Here is a 13,489-nt window from a genome sequence, read left to right on the forward strand (position 1 = left end):
TTCCCACAACAAGATCAGATCAGCAGCACAAAGAGCTAGAAGATCAGATTTAGAAGAAGGTATATGAAATAATTGTCATCATGGATGGTTTGGCAGGTGCTTGATGAAATAGCCAACCTTGATTCTTCCTGTGGGGTGCAAGTTTCATTCTCACATTACTGGTGCCATAAAGACTCAAGTGATTTGTTCCATAAACTGGAAGAGCATAGAGTATGAAGGAGAAAGTTTTCAACTGCTGGAATTAGATTGTTGCTTCTAGTCAAATGAGCACACCACATCCTGGAGACCCTTTCATTAAAGCAGGTCAGGTAATTTTAATGAAGTCATCTTCAATTTGCTTTGATGTTATATCAGAACCCAGCCCAGATGATTCCAAATGATCATCAAATGAATTTCCACATTATGGTCTTTCAAGGACGTAGTCTTTGTCAAGTTTTCTGGGGTTTTGACTTTTCAAGTATTTAATTTGACTCCTTTTTTTGGAGGGAACTGTTGACTTTTCTCAGAAACTGAGCCCCTTTTAGATTCCATAGATTGGGCAGAGCTTGCAGCCTCACTGCTGGTGGTGTCTGTTAAGTCTAAGGCTGTATCATGCAGGAAGATTAGGCTGCTCTGTTTTTCCTTTTGAGTGGGGAGAGATGTGGAGTCTCAGACATGTAATTTCTGCAATTACTCGAGCAAGGAATCATTGTCAGGCCAGGCATGCAGGGCCCTCTGTTCGAATTTTTCCAAAGGAAGGTCAAAGTGCCAAGTAGCCTCTCATCTGAAATTGGAACAAAAAGGACAAATGTTACCATTTTCTTCAAAATGAAGCTCCCTAAAATATTTTCAGAATATTGAACATGGATGGAAGTGCTTCACTTAATAAGCTAGAAGAATTTCTCTGGTTTGAAATCCAGACTAGTCTTGAGTTTTAGTCATTTCAGTGCATGGTGATGAGGAGCACAAAGGCATCAAAGACACAAACACCAGCAAGGTCTGTCCTGACTCAGGACCACTGATTGCAGCATTTGTGCCTTTTTGTCAGCAATGTCTGAAGTTCAGCAGCAGAATTCCTTTTACTGTTAATTTGTGACTCTTTGCATTGTTGCACTTTACCTCAGGACTTTGTCATTAACACTGCAGCAGAAAATGCAAAATTTTATTCTCTCAGATCAGAAAGCCACTGTGTCTCTGGGCTGTCCTGTCATTAAACAGAGATGGTGATGGAGCTGTAACAAGAGCATTGTTTGCAGTGAGCTGCAAGAGAATTTCCTCACAAGGGTCTGAACTGCCCTCCTTAATGGAGAAGCCAGTCCCATGTTTGTACTGCCATGTGTGTTTGTTGCTACCAAATGCTGGCAGTTCCTTTCTTTCTTTTTAATCATTTAGTTGAAATAATGACATTTTCCTCTTGAAAAAGTCTCGATTTGAAAAATGTTGAGTGGGTCAAGCTCTAATTGCTTTACTTGGTGTCGTAAATGATTTGGGGGAGAGTCACACATTCCTGTGTGGTGTTCCCAGGGTAATTATAAATAACTTTGTCATTTATAATGACTTGCTGATAGCCAGCCTTTTGGAAAGGAGGGCTTTGACATTAAACACAGGATATTTGAGGAACTTATTTATGAGGATTCAGCACCAAATTAAATGCCTGTTGCCATGGAAGAAGTTCCTGGTGATGTGATCATACAAGCATTTTATGTTGGTTTAGTTTTGTTTTATTTTTATTTTTGAGTTGACCAGTGAATGAAACCTGTAAATGCACTGTAAATTGGCTGATTTCTCAGCACCCACTGAGTGTCCAAACTTTCTGCTGCTGTGAGCTCTACAGAGCTGAGTATTTTACATATTTCATTTGTCAGACGTGAAGTGCAGAGGAAATCTGGAGTGATTCCCAGGTGGAGTGTCAGCTCCATTAAAATAGTTTTAGCACATCTTTGTGGCAGCAGGCTGGGCAGGGTGTGTATTTGAGTCCAAATGACCCATCTGCTGACTCAGGCAGTGAAATCAGATTTATCCTGTATTTCCTATTATCCTGTATTTCCTACCCAGCAGAAGCTGGTGGCCCATCCATAGGAACCAAACCTGAACCAGGGCTGCAGTGGTTCTGGGGTCACAGGGCAGGTACCAGAACTGGCACTAATGTGGAGTTAAACTGGCACCCCCACATGTGCTAGAATTCAACATCTCTCCCTTAAAATGAGTGAAGCTTTAATGGGCTGCATGGGGAAACCCTCCAGTTCTAATGGGGAAAATTTTTTCTTAATTATCTTCACAATAATTAGCCATTTCGGAAAAAGAAGGAGTCGTGAAAGCTGCTAATTGATTCTTTATAGTTTGCTCATTATGCACAGATACTACAAGATGTGTTGATTTGGACTTTGGTTTGAGAAGCTGAGAATAATTTCCACAGAGCCATGAGGGTTTAAGAGCTGGGAGTTCAGATCTCATTTATCTGAAAACATTCTGTGTCACAGAAAAGGCTCTATCTTTACCCTTTATACTAATAATTTGATTTTTTTTTAATTTTTTTGTATCTGTTTCATTTAGGTCTGGCAAAGCCCATGGGATTAGTTGAAGGCCCAGGAGGCTTGGGCCAGGGGGGAATGGCTGCTACCCTGAGAGATGACAGCCACGAATCAGAGACCAAGTATGAAGAATATGGTTACAATGCCCAGCTCAGTGACAGGATATCACTGGACAGGTCCATCCCTGACTACAGACCTAAAAAGTAAGTTGAATTCTGCAGCATTACTATTTGGAATAAGAGATTGATTGTTGTTCTGCTGACCCATGGTGGCCTTCCTCACATCCCTCCTGGCTGGAATATGACAGCAGTTACTTGTACAGATACCCCTGAGCTGAGTGAAAATGAAATACACCAACTGCCATCTCAAGCATGAAGTGCCAAATTAAATGCATAGCTAATTCTGTCAGTAGTACATTAATATGCGTGTTCAATGCCTCAGATCAAAAATTACATCAGGATATCAGCGCTTTTTGGGTTTGGTTCATTTAGAAAAAGCCCTCAGAGGTGGCAGATTTAGTCTGTGCTTCTTGTAGCCACGTGCAGTGGGAGGGGGGCAGTGCAACAAACACTTCCTAGTCACTGGTCCCTTAAAAATAACCCCAGCTTATCAAATCAATTGTCTTTAATTGCATTTGATATTCTTAGAATTGTTTAGTCAGGGTTTGCAGCGTGCTGAAACACGGGCTAAGTGCAATCCATCGGGGTCCTGTAATTGCAGTAAGGTTTTCTGTGTCTTTGGAATGTGTGTCTATTTTTATTCCAGTGTTTATAGTCTCCACACGCCTGTGCTATGCTTGACATTGCAATTACATGTTTATTATTTGCACTGATTTATTATATTTTGTATTAAATAACTTTCAAATCTTTCATATTTATGGAGTTATATATTTTCCAGATGAGACATCCACACTATCATCCCATGAATGACAATCAGTAATGTCTTAATGCAGAGGAGATCAGCAACAATGCCTGGTTGCTCTCAGGAGACAGAATTGAAAAGAATACTTAATTAATTTCTAATAATAATCTTCTGTTTTAAAAGATCCACTGGGGCTCCTAGGCAGAACTGAAAGTTAAATAAAAAAGTATCTTATTAAATGGTGAGAAAAGTTTAGCCAAGCTAAACAGCTGTGAGTAGATTGCAATTGAATTAGGATTTTAGGCAGTTCAGGCTGCCAAAAACAAAACTTCAGCTTAACTACAAATTTCCTTAGCTGTGTTGCATATTAAACTGATCTCAGAAGCATTGACTCAGCATTTGTTTTCTCAAACCCTTGCTACAGAAAACAAAAGAACTGAGGTAACAAAACTGAGGTAACAGAAGAGGCAGAGAGAAAACCATCCACTGCCTTGAAACCACGTTTGATGCAAGTACACGTTTGTGCGATGGTCTCACCTCTCCTCTCTTGATGTATGATCAAAATCCATCTTGGAATTAGGCTGGGGAAAGAGGAGTCTGTAGTGATGCAAATATTGGAGCTGTGCATCAGATCTGCCCCAGAGACCCTAAAATCAAAGCGAAGTTTCCCAAATGGAGCTTGGTGAGGTTTGACCTGGCTGTTGCTCGCTGCTGTGGGCAGGGGGATGAGGATAAATGAGATGTGTTCTGCTGGGAAATGCAAAAGCAAAGGCTGCAGAGCTCAAATCCAGCTCAGCAGCTGTCAGAGGCGTGAGACCATTTGCAATGCAGTGGTGTTTCACTTCAGATTATGCTCTCCCACAGTTTTGCTTGGAAGCTTTGATGAGTCATTCAGATGAGCTTTTTGACATTCTCATTGTGGGTATCTCATCAGGCCATGCTACATGGATTAAATATCTGTGTTACTGGGGGAACTGCCTCCCTTGGCATGTTTGGACACTCCTGAGGTGGTTCCAGTTAGATCTGGAGGCTGCAATTGATGCACTTGCCTCTAGATGAGTCACAGGAAAACCCTTCAGACTGAATTTGCTATGGAAAATGAGTGAGAGTGTGCAGAAGGCAGGAGGTCTGTGTATAAGGAGATTTTGCCCCCTTAGGAGGTTCGAGAGCAGCCCTGAGGAGGATGTGGCTGCACTCAGTGCACTCAGAGTCCAGACAGCCAAACGTGTCCTGGGCTCATCCCTCCCCATGGGCAGCAGGGAAGGGGGGGATCCTGCCCCTCTGCCCCACTTTTGGGACCCCACCTGGAACTGCACCCAGCTCTGCAGCACAAGAAGGACATGGACCAAAGCTGAGCTTGACTGTTTGATTTAGACACTGCTCAAATTATGTTTTGGAGAGAACTGAACCTCCATGAGCTCGAGACAGACTTTGAAATCCCACTCCTGTCCAATTTCTCTGTGTGCACACTTGCCCAGGGGTCTCTCCTCTCCATGGCTGAGCTTGTCAGTTTGCTTGTGATTTACATTCATGTCATTCCCAGAGCTGGTCATTTTTTAAAGGAGAGGGCTTTTCATTTTTAAATTGAGGAGCAAGGTAGAATCAATGTCCAAGGCCATGTACAAAGTCCATGGCCAGCCTGTGAGTAAAAACATCAGAATTTGCACTCCCAAAGTATTAAACTCTGCTTTCTCCCCATTCTGGCTTTCATTTGAAATATTCAATCTAGGTATTTTCACCAACCAGGATTAAAGATATGAACTGGGAGAATTTATACTCAAGTCTACATTGCACAGGCACAATTTATAAAAGTAAACACGATCTCAGTATGCAAACTCAGGACTTGTAATACTCCAAGCTTGATGAGAAATATTGCATTTTACTTCATCTGAACTCCCCTCTTACCATTGTCCACTCTCTCATTCTGATAGAATAAGCCTTCTATCCCATCTACAAGCATAGGTTCATAAACACTTGGCAGTTTACTTGCTTTTCAGGAGGTATTTTCATCCCCATGCAGCAAATTAAAAAATATGTTGCACTACAGAGGCGCAGAGTCAGCCAGTGTGACCAAGAAGCTCCTAAATTGGAGTCACCTCCCCCTGTCCTTCCTCTGCAGCAAAGCCTCAAGCCTGGGTGGGTACTCCTGCCCTCAAGATGCTTTTCTCACATTTTGTTCTGCTTTCCTACCTGCTGCTGCCACTGCTCTTATTCCTTTTAGCTCAGAAATCTTTTCTTTAGTAAACGAATTTCTGTTGGTACAGGAGACAACAGCAAATTTTGTTTGTGTGCCAAATAGAGGCAAAGGCAGTAAACTTCTTGCCTGTGATTACAATCACACAATAATTACAAAATTACAGTTTGATTCTAGCATGGTATGATAAATAGATCCCAGCTTTTTCTTCTCAATATCAGAGATTTTCAACTATCTATTAGAGATTATGTTATTAGATTATATAAATCATTATATATTATATATCATATTATTTCTATCTATATTAATATATTTTTATATATTTATACTTATATTCATATATATTAATATAGATTAAATATATAAATAATATAATATTTTAAGTTTTTCAAGGTCTATACCACTGTAGAAAATATGTTGCAGGGAGCTCAGAATGTTTAAAGTCCTGAATTTTCTTCACAGCAGTAAAGTATTAGCAGGACTTCTAGCCTTCACCAGCACATCTTATTTCCTCTATGAAATGGAAGAAAGAGAAGCTTTTCTTGTAAGGAACAGGTTATTTTTGTTTTGCAAGCACACAGCTAAGCTAGAGTTTGTTCTGTGGTTCTCTGGGAGAAGTGTTATTTGATGGTGAAGTGTAATTGGAGTAATTTCCATATATGTTCTTCCATATATGAAATGAGTGTCATAATTGAAAAAACCTGAGCACTGAGTGAAAATAATCTCCTGATGCCAATGAACCTGGTGTGTAGGAAAGCATAAGAACTTGTATTCCTGGCAGGAATCCCTCCCAGTATGTACAGGTGGAGAACAGGCCTGAAAGCTGCCCTTGGGAATGCTGTAAAATCTGCTGGGCTCTGTCTATGCCTCTCTTACCATAATGGCAAAGGGAAAATGTTTGACTGAACAGTCAAAACCAGACCTGAAGAGCAGAGCTGAGGTTTTGGTGGAGATTTTGCACTTCCCAGGGTCAGCCACCTAAACCCCTGCAGGCAGAGGAGAGCAGGTTTCCCTTTTTGGCTACAACAGGCTGGCACAATTCATCCTCCTGCCCTTTTTGGGGAACAGCAGCCTCCACTGCTGCCAGCTCTAGCCAAAATATCAGCCCCTGCTCCAGCAGCAAAGGATCAGACTCAACCCTTCCCGGTCCTGCATGAAGGCAGAGGTGCTGAAGCCCCATGTGACAGTAGATTTTGACTTTATCAAAGTTAAAGAAAGTAGAAATGTCCAAAACCTTGGGGAATGTCATTCAAAGAAAGGGGTAAAGCCCCCCAAACTTACAAAAGCTGTTTGTTTTACAGCTGGAAAAATTGGGAAGTGTCAGCTAAGCAGATGCTTTCAAACATAAGCATTGTCTCTCAGGATAACATCAATTCCCCTGCTCCTTTTGATGCACAGGCTGGATAGCAAGGGGTTGAATTGAGCAGGTGCAACACCTGTAAATCCAGCTTTTTCCATCTTTCCATCACTTGACTTTGCAACTTAAATAACTTCAGGGCTTTCTTTACATGCAGGACACATCCACACACGCAGACACACACACTCAGGCACTTGTCAAAACCACTTGCTGTCATGCATTATGCATACTTTTGAGAAAAGTTAATATGATCCTGCAGCTTCCATAATGGCTAAATTGGCTTTTACACAAAATTGTCGCTGCTTGGTGAGGATCTTTAATTTAACTGATCTTTTTCTGAGCAACTGGATGCAGAGTGCATTGTGGCAATTCAGTGATAACAATAATATTAATATATGGATTCAGTCTGCTGGCTCTATCAGCCAAAGAAGATATTTCTTTGTGTTACAGTCACGGACGTTTGTATTGAGAAAATTCAGCCCTAAAGAACAAACTTATTAATGCTGTGGCAACTCAAGTCTTTAGCCATAAAACTCAGAGAAATCTGGGTCTTGAGGAAATTGCTTTCATTTATTCAGTCCTTTTATGGAGGCAAGCATTTTTGTGGTTTGCCATAGACATTTCACAATAGCAAAAGAATTGCATCTCTAGGGCTGAGAACTGTAATTAATGGTTCAATCCACTCCATACCTAAGGAAAAGCTTTTTTAATTACCTATCAAAAAGAATTCCGGAATGGATCAAATACTGTTACCAAGGGGGCAGGCTTGGTAAATAGCCCTCTGATTTGTTCATTCAAAGGTTTAATAACAGCAGCTCCAGCGAGGCCAGCAGCTGGGGAGCAGCCCTGCTCTCAGAGAGGCCACTGAGCTCCAGCTGTCCTTGAAGGCAGAACCACCACCTCCAACCTGGACCTTTCTTTGGGCAGCACAGCCCTGCAGAGCCCCTGTGCTGTTTCAGCCACAGCCAGCAGCTCCCTGCAGCCCCATCAGGGGTGGGTTTGCAGTTTCTCTGTGCTTAGTGCTGGGCTTGGATGGCCCTGGTCATCGGTGCTGGGCTTGGATGCCCTGCTCATCAGTGCTGGGCTTGGATGACCCTGCTCATCAGTGCTGGGCTTGGATGACCCACATGCTCTGCTGGACGTGGCTGCAGGAGCAGGGCACGAAGGCAGATGGCTTTCACAGAGCATCAGCTTTTGGATCAGTGCCCTGGACAAGGCTGGGTCTGAGGTTATTTGCTTTTCCCCACTGCTGCTGCTTGCTCTGCCTCGTGACCCTTTTTTCAGATCCTCTGGGGATGCTGGGTGTTCTTTGAGCCGTTAGAGAAAGGACACAAGAAACTCCAAATTAAAACAGACCCTTAGGATTCTTTCCAGGTTAACCAGAGTGCAATGTAATGAGCCTTTTCACAAGGAATATTTGAAGTCCAGAGCTTTCCAGGAATCAGAATTTCTGATTAGCAGAAAATGACAAGTGAAAAAAAAAAATCGCCTAAAAATATTTTGTGTCCAGCTGAACATCTTTTGTGAAATGTCTGTTTAAACAAAGAGTTTAGACCAATGAAACCTTTAGTTTCCCATGTTAAAAATCACTCTTGAAATTATGAATTTTCCATTATTAGCTTCAACCAATACTTTCAGATTAAATACTAGGTCACAGTAAAATGTAACATTAATTGAAATTAAGCATTTTTGGTTTTTTAAGCAGAACAGTGTTTCACAATCAAAGTATAACCATGATATTCTGATTTCAATTAGGCTTATTTTTATAGGAAAGCATTTGAGGTTTTTTTTGCACCCACTCTCAATCAATCTAAAAAACCATGCTAAAATTCTGAAAAATCCTTTTTTTTTGGCCACTCTGAACATATGACGTAAATTGAAGCAGAGAGAAGGAAAAACAGAGAGAGAAAATGGAGCAGACAGAATTACCTCTGGGCAACAGATTAAGATTGTTTATTGGAGGGAAATTCAGTAAGAGATGAAACTAACTGAAGTGTTTTAATTAGGTCCCAGATCAATGTCCAGATGTGGATTTTGAGCAGGGCAAAGGAGAGGGGTGCAGACACATGCTCTGGGAGTTTATGCAGCTTTGTCAAGTTCCATGGGCTGGGCATTTTCCTCAGGCTGAGAATCACCTGCAAACAGCACCTTTGCATGCACATTATCTGTGAACAACTGGAGATGCAGCCCCAGAGAGATGCAGCCAATTTCAGCTGATTTTTGCCTTGCCCAAGAGCAGGGGGAACTGGTGTGGACTGAGTAAATCTCTGTGCTGCCTCCTCCGCAGTGAGCTGGGCTCTGACCAGCTCCTCCTCAGCATTTGGTGTTGTAGTTCTGACTCAGATCACTTGGGATATCAGCTGACAACCTAAATTCACTCACACTGCTGCCCCTGGGCCAGCTGTGCTTATTTGTGTATCCCTGTCTATGCCACAGGCTCATCACTGCCTTTTGGGAAATGTTTCCTGCTTGGCTGTAAGGGGCTCAGACTGGAACTGTGCAAAGCCCTCAAAGGAGAGGGAAAAAAAATCACCTGTTTCTTTGGCAGGGCAGGAAAACTCTGAGGAAATCATAGGTCCTGCTCTGAATCAGCACAGTCCCTCTGTAGCTGTTGCTGAGTCCTGGAGTCGTGACCTGACCCTGTCCATGAAGGTATTTCAGGTCTTCTCCCAACCTCTGCTGGAGCTTTGCTCACCTTGCACAAAATAAGGATTGATTAGGTGGAATGTGGGCTCTAACCTTGGTCTCCCAAATCCCAGGCCACCTTTAGGTCCTTGTATATTTAGTTAGTTGTGCGATGTTAAATTGCTCCAGTGAGAAGATTACGGAACAGCTTAAAACAGTGACTGTGATTCCCAAAAACAATTAAAAAAAATTGAGAAACCTTCCATCCCCTTTTTGAGGCCAGTGCCAGAGTTTTTTGCAGGACATGGCTCATGAGCAGAGCCTCCCCATCAGCAGGCTCCATGCTGTCTCCATAGCAGCAGCGCTGGACACATGGCAGTGTCTCACAGTTGTTTCTGATATTCAATAGATATTTTCTCTGGCTTTTCCCATTAGATTCATTATTGATTCCCTTTTGTTTAGTGCTGGGCTTTCCAATTAAGTAGTGACTTTAATTATACTGCAAAGTGTATAACATAGGTCTTGATTATTAACACTGACCCGTGGGATGAAAGGAGCACCAGAAAGGCTAAATTAAAAAGAACCATAAAAATGAACAACCTTTTCCAAAAAGCCACCTTATGTTCAAATGCAGTAATTTTCCTGTTCTACATTTTTGCAGTGCCTTTGTGTATACTAATTGCCAAAGACAAGTTCTGCATGACTGTCAGCACTAATAAATGTAGATTTAGTGAAGGCTGAATTTGATTAACTAGGGAGTATGAAAAATAACTGATTGCAATGTTGTGTTTAAATGCAGCGAGGCTGGAAGCCATTCCCTGCAATTTGTCTGCACCAGAATGTACTCTTGAATACATGAATAGTTTACCTAAGGTGGGTTGCATAACAGGGACTGGAAATCAGACATCTAATCTGGGGTGATGGACTTGGCTGCCTGTGTGGAGGATGGAGATGCCATGGCAGCATGGCTCACCATGTGCAGGGTGCAATGTCCTCTGCAAGTGCCTCCCTCAGGAGCCATGGGCAGCCAGATTCAATAGGATTGCAGGTGGAGCCCCCCAAAGTGTCACCACCTCTGAGGCATGCAGAAACAGGACCAGATCTCTGTACCAGCAACACTCACTGAAGGATGAGCTGCCAGCATGGGCAGCCTGGTCAGCTGGGAGGAGAAGAAACAGTGATCAAAAAGCTGCTTTGCATCCCTCAATTTCTCTCATCAATCCTCACACTAAATGAATCTCACATGACCTGCACATTCACCTTAAGCACCACTGGGTTTTCTCTTTTTTCCTTTTAAAGTATGCTTTAGAGACTGTGGTAATTTTTTGAACTTGAAACCAGAAATACCACAGTATTTCCATGGTGAAAAGAGTACTTCCTCCTAAAGAAGAGCAATGGTGGGGTGCTGTCTACAAATTCTGTGAGCTGCTCTTGCACAGGTAAATGCTTATCTGTAGTGCAGAAGCACTGCTGAGATCCAGCCAGGACTTGCAGCTGTGTGCTGGCATTTGAGAATTTCTTTCATTTCCCTCCCCTGAGCCCGTGGCTGGTTGTTGCCTGCTATCACTTCCAGGGAGAAAAGGATATTCCTGTAAATTTCTGAACTGTCATGTTATGTTACACTCCATGATATCACATTACAGGATAAAAAGAAGTAACAGAACAAGACAGGCAATGAATTCAGGATGGTATTTCTTTTCCTGTTGCAGTGTGTTGCAATCTCCTGTTTCAAACTCCCAGTCCTTTCCCAGGTATAGCTTTCCTGTTCCCCTCCCCCTTTCTCTTCCTAAGTGATGTCCATCAAACTTAACAGTCCAGTAAGAGCGTCGTGTGATTGGTAGAAGTTCAAGGATGCCCCTCAGCCCTGGGCCATTGGCCTGTCCAAGTGTCATTGTCCCCTGAGACTCGCCCTCTCCCACCTGGTTGGTAGCTCACCTATCCTCTCCCCTCCCCCTCTTCCTGAGCTTAAAAGGACCTGGGCACCATGCGGTCTTGATTCTACTGTAGCTGTTACCATATTCAGACATCTATGATCCTGGAATAAAGCTCTGGATTAAACCCTGCGGTAGAATCCACTCCTTTCGTTCTTCACCTAGCCTAAGGACTATCACCGAGGTAAACCTGAGTTTCTACCAGCCTGGACTTCTCAGTGTCTAGCTGCAACCCCTAACTAGCCAGAGGGATCTCTGTGGCGGAAAACCACAGCAGCTGCCTTTGGCCGAGCAGCGAGGGCTGGACGAGCCCAGACACGTGCTATCCGGTAATATTGGAATAATACTCCAATATTTGGCGCCCAACCGTGGGGCAGATCGAGTCTGCACCCCCAGAAGAACCTCAGAACCTCGGAAAAGCTCCTAGGCAGCTCAGCATCCACTGGAAGAGCTTTGGCTGCATAGCTCTCCAGAGAGACTTGGGACTGATCCCACAAGAAGTTTCGTGGAACGCTCGGCGCCTCTAGAAAGTGCAGCTCCTTTCTGGTGAGCAAATTTTCCAGAGGAGAATAGGGGAGCCCCTCGCCCGTGGGGTCCTATTCCGGTGAAAACACCCTGCCCGACTTTGCCAGCTACAGCTTCGATTTCGGTGAGTATTTCTGCTCCTGGGAGGGGTAGAAGCTCTAAAAACAGTCTCTGCCGTGAGTTCTGTTTCTTTTTCTCTTTGCCTTATACGCTGCGCAGCACTGCGGGCCGATAGCAATTACTTTGTTAGACTTAGCTCTCTGTAGTGTGCTTTTGCTACTTTTATAAATTCGCGGGTGCCGGTGGAGGAGCGGGAGAACACTCCCTGCCCCTCCCCCAGCTTAGCAAAGCAGCGTGCTCGGCTCTCTCTCGGCCGGGGGGCTGCTCTACACGTGGCTCGGCGGGGAGTTCTCTCTCTCTGTACGGGGGCTCTCTACACGTGGCGCGGGGGGCTGCTCTCTCTCTCGGTGGGGGTGCTCGCTTTCGCAGCGCGGCGTGCGGGGGGTGCTTTCTCGGCTCTCTACACGCAGCGCGGCGCCGCCCGGGTTTCGGTTTCACCACGTGCAGCCGGCAGGAGAGGCTTTGTCTCTCCCTTGCTGCAGAGGGGCGGGTTCCAATTCTGTGCTGCTGCCCGCGGCATTTTTAAAAGCGGTGTAAGCAGCTGCATTGCCTAAAGCTAAGGTCTACTCGGTATTGCTTCGTAACCGTGGTTTTTGTAAGAATCGGTAGCTGATTTAGCTCAGTTTTTGGTCGGCGGGATTTTGTATTGTGCTTTTAACATCCAACATGGGCACTAAATTAAGTACAACACATAAAGGAGTGTATTATCATATTGTTAGAATTTTAGTTTGTGGAAATGTAAAGTTCTCTAAAGGAAAATTGAAACAGTTTGTAAGATGGCTTTTTCTACACTTCCCACAAATTTCCCCTGAAGAAGTCCACAATATTCAATTTTGGGATAAAGTTGGAAACGAATTGATAAGTCTGGGACAATCAGGAGATACTTCCTCTGCTAAATTCGTGTTCTGGAGTTTACAAGTTCGAACAGCCTTGCTCAAACAAAGGGAATTAGAGAAAAAGCCAAATAACAAGCAATGTACCTCTGCTCTCCCTGTCTCTTCCCCCCCCAGTTCTAAACCCTGCACCCCAAATCTTGGTATTTTAAAAAGAGCACACTCTGCTCAAGCTTTGGGAAGTCGACTCCCTGAGCACTTTAAAATGCCAGAGTTCCAAGTTCCACAAAGTCCTGGCCAGACTGCGTGGAACCTTTCCCAAACCCCTGTGTCCCCTGCTCTGAAACCCAGAGCACGTGTTAGCTTTTCGGAGAGCAGTGATCCCCAAACTAGCCCCCAGTCCCTAGGGGCTCCACAAGATGGAGGATGCCACGTGGCACCATGCCATACCTGGTCTCCTTCTTCCCAAGATCCCCTTAAACATCCCAAAATTCCTTCCCCATCCCCCTCCCCTCCTGCCCCTTGTGACACCT

The 13,489-nt window shown here is 43.8% G+C and overlaps 1 protein-coding gene across 1 annotated transcript in view; it reads left to right on the top strand.

The window, feature by feature from the left end:
- Positions 1-13,489, top strand: part of GALNT9 (polypeptide N-acetylgalactosaminyltransferase 9) — a gene marked incomplete at both ends in the record, with an annotated part of 191,833 nt that overhangs the window by 80,307 nt on the left and 98,037 nt on the right. Inside the window, one exon of the mRNA XM_084217225.1 lies at positions 2,533-2,713. Coding sequence (XP_084073351.1) covers positions 2,533-2,713 — 181 coding nt within the window. The remainder of the gene's footprint in view (positions 1-2,532; positions 2,714-13,489) is intronic.

Source organism: Fringilla coelebs (genome assembly GCF_963513975.1).
Source record: "Fringilla coelebs genome assembly, chromosome: 17".
Taxonomy (NCBI): Eukaryota; Metazoa; Chordata; class Aves; order Passeriformes; family Fringillidae; genus Fringilla; species Fringilla coelebs.